The 7,550-nt window shown below is 40.5% G+C and overlaps 1 protein-coding gene across 1 annotated transcript in view; it reads right to left on the reverse strand.

The window, feature by feature from the left end:
• Positions 1 to 839, reverse strand: part of SLC10A2 (solute carrier family 10 member 2) — a 9,282-nt gene extending 8,443 nt beyond the window's left edge. Inside the window, exon 1 of the mRNA XM_026854012.1 lies at positions 418 to 839. Within this exon, the coding sequence (XP_026709813.1) occupies positions 418 to 839 (422 nt within the window). The remainder of the gene's footprint in view (positions 1 to 417) is intronic.
• Positions 840 to 7,550: the final 6,711 nt, after the last annotated feature.

Below are 7,550 nucleotides of genomic sequence, written 5' to 3' on the forward strand. Positions count from 1 at the left end.
TTTTTTTTTTTTTTTTTTTTTTTTTTTTTTTTTTTTTTTTTTTTTTTTACTGTGCAAGATCTTGGGAGAAACAAAATCACAAAAATGGTTCTAACTTGGACAAAGATATCATAATCCTTAGTATCTTAGTGGTCTTCATAAATAATATTTTTTGCAGGATCTGAAGATTTACAATAAAGACATTTTCTCATATGCACAATTCTGTTGTGCTATCTTCTGCGTGAATTTTCAGTGAACCAAGGATATTTGATATTCTGCTTATATTTACTACTATTATAGTAACCAAACATCTTTACAAGAAAAAAGCTCCACCATACATAGGCCAGGAAGCTAAGAAAAAAATCAGACAGTCCTTTTCAATATAAAGTTTACAATGTAAAAAGCCACACGAACTACTTAGAGAATGGCTGCTCTTACCTTAGGTCCATGTCTCCATCCACCCAGTAAGCGATGACATTGGAGGCTGTGCCCCCTGGACAGCATCCCATGATCAGCACCACAACAGCTTGAATAGGAAGCACATTAAAGGCCAAGGACAGCAAGAAGGCTGTGAGAGGCATAATTCCAAACTGGCAAAGGAAACCCACAAATATACCCCAGGGTCTTTTCACATGGCCCCAGAATTTCTTAAGTTCCACATTGCAACCCATGGAGAACATCACCAAAGCCAGCATGACTGTTAGAACAGTACTTAAAATTATGCTCAAAGTTTCATTAAAATTATCTTCTGGTAACACACAAGATGTGCCATTGCAAATAGTAGCATTTGCTGGACAAGCCGTGGAATTTTCTGCCAAAGGCCTAGTGTTAAATTGCTGGGAAAGAAGGTATGTCTGCATTTTGAAATACAGAACGCTCAGTCCATCCGAGGCAAACTTTCAAGCCTGTGTAAATGGCTGTTTGTCAGTGACTCCTTTTAAATGATCCAGGAAGCAATAAAGTGCAATAAATACTTGAACACTTTTACTATTCTTGAAGGGTTTGGCACAGTGCTGATTCATATAGTTATAAAAGTTGCACTCGCTCAGTACAGTGACAATTAATCATTTATTCATATGATAATGAGAAGTCACATCAAGAGAATAGCTGTGTTAATATTTAAGGGTGTAAAGGAAGCTTGTGGTGTAGCTGAGCACATGAAATGAGAAGAGAAAGTTTGGACTTTGTTCTTTGAATTTCTTGTATGTCTTCAGGAGAGCTGCTCATGCATACATCATCCCTGACATTACAGGGGTCTGGGGGATGAGAGACTGAGAAGCAAGAAACCACAAGTAGAAGTCTTGAGATAGGATTTGAAGCTCCAACTCTTGCTGAGTGAACACAAAGGCTCATCTGAATGTGGTGAGATCCTCATTTGAGTGTATTTCTAGTATAATAGAAGTTATAACTCGTGTAGAGTGAAACTTGTACCACAGGACTGCATGCACCTTTGGGTCACTTTTGATTTCTAAGTGCAACTTTTAGGTAATCTTTCTGATTCTTTCTCAGCTTCCACATAATGCTGAAGATAGTGAAGATCCATGCCTGCAAAGTTTCCCATGATGTCATCTGCTAGAATGTCTCTCATGTTTTTGCCTTTTCCCTAAAGACAATTGCTGCTGCCCTGACATCTTCACATCTCTCCAGCCTGGGGACTGGGTGACTACCTGGTGACTGCACTTCCCTGCTCATATTTCACATTGCTCCTGGCCACGTCCACCTTCACATTGAGGTCATCGATCGGGGAAGAGGAGGGGAAGGGAAAGAGGGGTGCAAGGAGGCATGGGCTGTACATATTTGGGTGGTGTGGAGATTTAGGGTCATCCTGGCACCTCTGCCAGGTGCAGCTGGTGCAGTCATGCTTCGCTCCAGCTGGAAATGGCTGGCAGTGAGAGGAGGAATGTGGAGTGACAAGGTGGAGGAGGAAGGAGGTGCTTCTTCTGAGCCAAGCCTGGGGAGCTGGGAGCAGGGCAGTGGGGTTGGCATGCTGGTGTGGTACCCCGTCAAAGCTGACCACGTCCCAGTCAGCACAGCAACATGTTCAGCATCCACACTGCTGGCATGGGTGCAGGTCACCTTTTTTTACCTGGTGTGGCATGAAAGTTAGAAGACAGGTTCCTTGTGCCTGGATACGGTGTGGCTCATTGTTATTTGTCATCCCCACGGCCCAAAAGGGATTAGAGACTGAGGCAGAGCAGCTTCCCTGGGTTGTCTTCTTACATCTCTAGGATGATCACTGGGCATGCTGTATGGTGTGACTAACACCTTTTTTGTACCAGACCAGAAGAACTTTGAAACATCCTCAGTGTATTTCTCTCCTGCTGCATGTCCCTGTTCTCCCTTCCCTGCCTTGATTCATGTCCTCCTCTCACATGTGCTTTCTTGTGGAAAAACATCATATATCATTCAGTGCTTAGGTAACTTTACTGTGGTTATTGCCTTACTAGGTGGATGCAGTGCCAATATTCATGCATTGGATATCAAAATAACTTTTTGCCACTGCTATTCTGTAAGAGCAAAAGAAGGTACAAGAGCAGCCAGATGAGTTCTTCAAGCCAAAACAACAGCAGCAACAGCAACACCAACAAAACACTAGAAAGTTGGGATAATTTTGACTATAAAGCATACTTGAACCTCAGCCTCAAAAACCTACCAAAGCCATTGGGTTTTTTGATTGGTCAAAGGTTTCCCCTCAGGCTTCCACCAAAATTGGGAATGATTTCAAGGGAAGAATTTTGGTGCTTCTTTACCTGTACCCAAGCTTTGGGACAGAAGTGGCTTCAAATGTAGATCTTAGACTAAAATGAAGTCCAAAATATAAAGTGCAATTGATGCCCCCCAAACATCTTTAATTTTCAATACAGAAATATTTTTTACTAGAGTAACGTTCTAAGCTGTAATTAACTTCAGCAAGTGATACTCCCACTGAACACCTCAGCAATTTGTGCATGACTTCAGTGTGCAAAATTATAGGCGTTGCTATTTTATTTTTACTTTAAACCATGAACTACTGAAGGGGAGCTGACTGCATTAGAAAGGATTTCCCAGCATGCTCAGATGGCACCTGCTTCCTTACAAAGGGGTCAGCTAAATGGTTATATCTCCTAAGTCACTGTTGGGTGCCTGATGGGATAATGTCAGAGTAGCTTTATCCTCCGAGGCAGCTGGCAACTCCTACCCTGTGATTAGTGCCACATCTGTGTGAGTGTGATATGTCTAATAGAACAACAAGCAAGGTAATAAGGAGTAGATGAAAGGAAAAGAAGGCTACAAGATCTCAGTCTGTCAGAAAACTTCTTTTCCTTATTACGCTTCCTTTCAAACAGAATGTTTTAGGAGCTTTTATTTTTCAATCCAAGTCTTTTAAAGGGCTAGTTAGATTTTAAAAACATGTCTGTATTAACATTTTCTATAAAACCTGCATCAGAGTCTGGATTTACAGTTGAACTTGATTCTTGTTGAAACTAAAGTTTTTGACTAGAGCATCTTGAGATCTCCAACAAGCCTCCAGCCAGAGAGGACTTTCTGAGGCCTGTAAATGTCTGATGCTGTGGGAACCCAGGGTGAGTGGTTTGGGAGGGGAAATGAGGGATCTCCAACTCATAGCAGCAGTTTCTCAGGCAGAGCCTCATGGAGGGGCTGGCTTTCACCTCCTCCCCCCCCCCCGCCAAGCTCGTGTCTGAGCTGTGAAGAGGTGCTCGATGCTGTGCTCCAGAAACTGTACAGAGGAAGTGTCTCTGATGTTGGTTTCAAGCCTCTGCTGAGAGATAAAAGTCTCCAGCTTTTATTTTGGAGTTCGACTCCTGGAAATGGACTGGAGGGAAAGACCTTCTGTTCAGGCTTTGGGCTCAACTGAGGACAAATGGGACATGGTCTATGCAGGTGCATGGCCTTATGGGTCAGCAGGTTGTTTAAACTTAATCTGTACTTATTGCTAGATTTGCTTTTGTTTTTTCTCCTGTATCGTAAAAGGGATGGTTCCAAGTCGTTACTTCATCAGCTAACTGAATAAAACCTTAGGTCCCAAAAAATCCTTTCTGGAAACAGAACTGAGCCCTTCCAAATTAAAATTATTATTAAGCTGACAATTCCACTAGTTAGCACAGATGCTAATATCTATTTCAAGAAATCCTCATGTGTTGTTAGGGAACTAAAACCGCATCTAAGATACTGAAATATTAACAGGCACAGTTATGAACTTGGATGTTGCAGGAGGAACAGTTTTATCAAGTAGGGAGGAGGCTCTTTCAGGAGTGCTGGATTTCAAACATTCCTCTAGTTTGTTTTGCTTTTTACAGTGCTTCTGGGATTTAATCCACATGCCGGCTAGTGGGAGAAAATAGATCATCAACTTCAAATTCGGCTGCTCTCTGGGGGTTTCCCCAACATCCTCAAGGAAAGCAGCAATTCAGAGGTGGTAGTCAGAAGCACTGAACCTTATGGATTCTATTTTATTGCCTGTTTTCCACACAGGTTGTGGTGCTTGACTGGCAAGATGGACTATGTACTGCTTTGTGAACCCAAATGGCATCTTTGTGTTATTCAGTGTGATTTTAAACATTTGCCACTGACATTCAGAGAAGAAAGAGGCAGTGTGCCTGGTGGTCTTTTGGTAATGATTAATATCCTCAATCTGATTCTAGACACTGTCAGCATACTTCAAAAATGGAAACAATCAATACTTAAATAGAGAAATACCGACCTATTTTTATGTCCCCAAACTACAAAATTACCATATTCTGAATTGTCTTCTTGAATTTGCATGGTAATGAGCTTGCAAGCTTATGCGAGTGAGTTTAGCATCACTTCAGCAAACAAAACCAGGTAGATGAAACTTGTAAGGATCTGTCCCTGTGCCGACAATTAGATAATTGATTTATCCATTAACTCGAGCCGTTATAAAACATGAATAGCAGTAAGTGCATACAGAGCCCTACACTGGGAGAGACAATTTAACAGTTTGTCTTTTATGGCTGTCTGGTGCTTATTTCTGTGATATTTCTCTTAATGAGACTTATGAATCTTCCTTGTCTGCTTAATTCAGACTCTGAGATGCTTCTCAGTATATTTATGTCTTGGTTAGAAGAATTTTTTCTTTCAGATAATTGATTTCCTAAAGGCAATTACCTGCTTTTTACCACCCTCTTTAAAAGAGAGACAGCAGTTATACCTAGTATTGGTGACCTTGTTTATAACTTTAAACTTTAGTATAACTATAGATGGAAGATTTTTTTTGTTTGCTTGGAAAAAGTTTTACTACATGATTGGAAGTTTATGGAGGGCATTAAGAAAGGAAAATCTCCATGGAATAGCAGGGAAGAAACGTATAACATTAAAATACATGTATCTCAGGATAGCTTCCTAAAGAATACTGAAAAGTCAGCTGTAAAGCTGACTTAGTGAATGTTTACATTTACATTTTTACATTTCACTGTCTGGTGCATATGCCTATATTCTGTCTGTTAGACTCTTGAGTTGAGTCTCAAATGAAACATCAAGGGCACTGGTGCTCTTGCACTTGGCTGTTGAAGAACTCAGTTAGGAAAAAAACCTAATGTGTTATGTACTTGGATTCCAGGCAAATTTATCTTGCTGGTATACTATCCCTGAGAGATGCACTTTACACCCATGGCTGAACGCCTGCATACGCTAGTTGGTTTAGGTTTGAGTCATATGGTTCTGCTATGATTTGTTAGATTTCTAAATATTGTGTGTGTCATGTATTTGCTGATACATTTCACCCCTGCTTATCTAAATCATGACAGAATCTGTAATCTTTCAATGTACCCATCTTCACTAGCCAAATGCAAGCATTTTCAATAGAACAGAATGTCTCATCCCAAAAATGCATAGTTACTATGTAACTACAGGTAAAAACCTTAGACTTTAAAGAACTTTACTGTTCTTTGATGCGTTTATGAGGAAAAATCTGCACTTCCATGCTGTTTAGCAAGGACTGTCTGCTATGAGACAAATAACAAAAGTCTGCCAACAGCGCAAGCCAGCCTTTTAGCTGCCAAACTGTCAGGGTGACCTCTGACATCGATTAAAAAACTGAAAGATAGATAATTTCATACTAAATCAAAGAGTCATGCTACCACCTATGAAAGTGTAAGTTTTTGAATGATTCTATTGTGTTGAAACCCCTTAGTGAAAGCTTGTTTTTCATGTTCCTCAGCAAGGATTGACTTCAGACTTAAAGGGCTAATATAGTAAGCAAATATTTCAGTGCCATTACCTGTCCTTTCAAAGTTGTAATTTTAATTAGTAGTAAGGCTTAATTTTGGGTAAGTGGCCAAAAAAATTAGATATTCAAATTCTAAATAAAAGGTCTGATTGATCTTAAAGTCTGAAAGGTTAAAGAAAAATGAAGTTGTTATAGGAATTTTTATTCTCTTAAAATAAACTGACTCTTTAAAATAATAATAAACTAAATATAATAAATAAATATAAATAAAATAATAAACTAAACAGGGACTAAAACTGACTCTTCTAATTTCCATCAGGAGGGGAAATGACTTCTACTGTTTCTCATTTGCTGTTGTGTTGGTTTATGTCATTTATCTTCTAGCAAGTAGCAGGAAATTGATGTCTTTGCTTGCAGTTTTTATGTCCTTTTCCACCATCAGCTAAGACTGGTACTTGGCTACACCTTTTAAAATTTTATTTAGATAATTGTTAAATGAATTTGTCTTTGAAATAATGATAATAAAATATTTTAATTGTTCTATTATTTTGAGAGGTAAAGGTAGAGCACAGAAGGCACACAATTGTAAGAAGGAGCTAGCCACACACAGTGATTACAAAGAGGCTGTGAGGCTAGGCAGGGTGGAAATCAGAAGGGCTGAAGCCCAGTTGGAAATTAATTTGGCCTCTTCAATCAAGGATAACAAGAAAAGTTTCTATAAGTATGTCAGTAGCAAAAGAAAGTCCAGGGAAGTCTCCATCCCCTGCTAGATGCAGGAGGAAATTTGGTAACAAGTGATGAGGAGAAGGCTTAGGTGCTTAATGCCTTCTTTGCCTCAGTCTTTAATAACAAGGTTAGTTGTACTGATGAAATCCAGCCTCCACAGCCAGAATACAGAGACTGAGAGAACGACCCCCCTGCAATCCAGGAGACAGTCAGTGACCTATGGCATCACACAGACACACACAAGTCTATGGGACCAGATGGGATACATCGGAGGGTGCTGAAGGAGCTGGCTGGGGTGCTCGGCAAGACACTTTCCATCATTTACCAGCAGTCCTGGCTGACCGGGGAGGTCCTGACAGATTGGAAATTGGTCAATGTGACACCCATATATAAGAAGGGTCAGAAGGATGATCCAGGAAATTACAGGCCTGTCAGCTTGACTTCAGTGACTGGGAAGCTGATGGAGCAGCTCATGCTGAGTGCCATCACACAACACATGACGGACAACCAGATGCTCAGGCCCATCAGCATGGGTTTATGAAAGGCAGGTCCTGCCTGACAAACCTGATCTCCTTCTACGACAGGGCGACCTGCTTATTGGATGAGGGAAAGGCTGTGGATGCAGTTTACCTTGACTTTAGCAAGGCCTTTGACACTG

This window comes from Athene cunicularia, assembly GCF_003259725.1.
Source record: "Athene cunicularia isolate RWA chromosome 1 unlocalized genomic scaffold, athCun1 chr1_part1, whole genome shotgun sequence".
In the NCBI taxonomy this organism is placed as follows: Eukaryota; Metazoa; Chordata; class Aves; order Strigiformes; family Strigidae; genus Athene; species Athene cunicularia.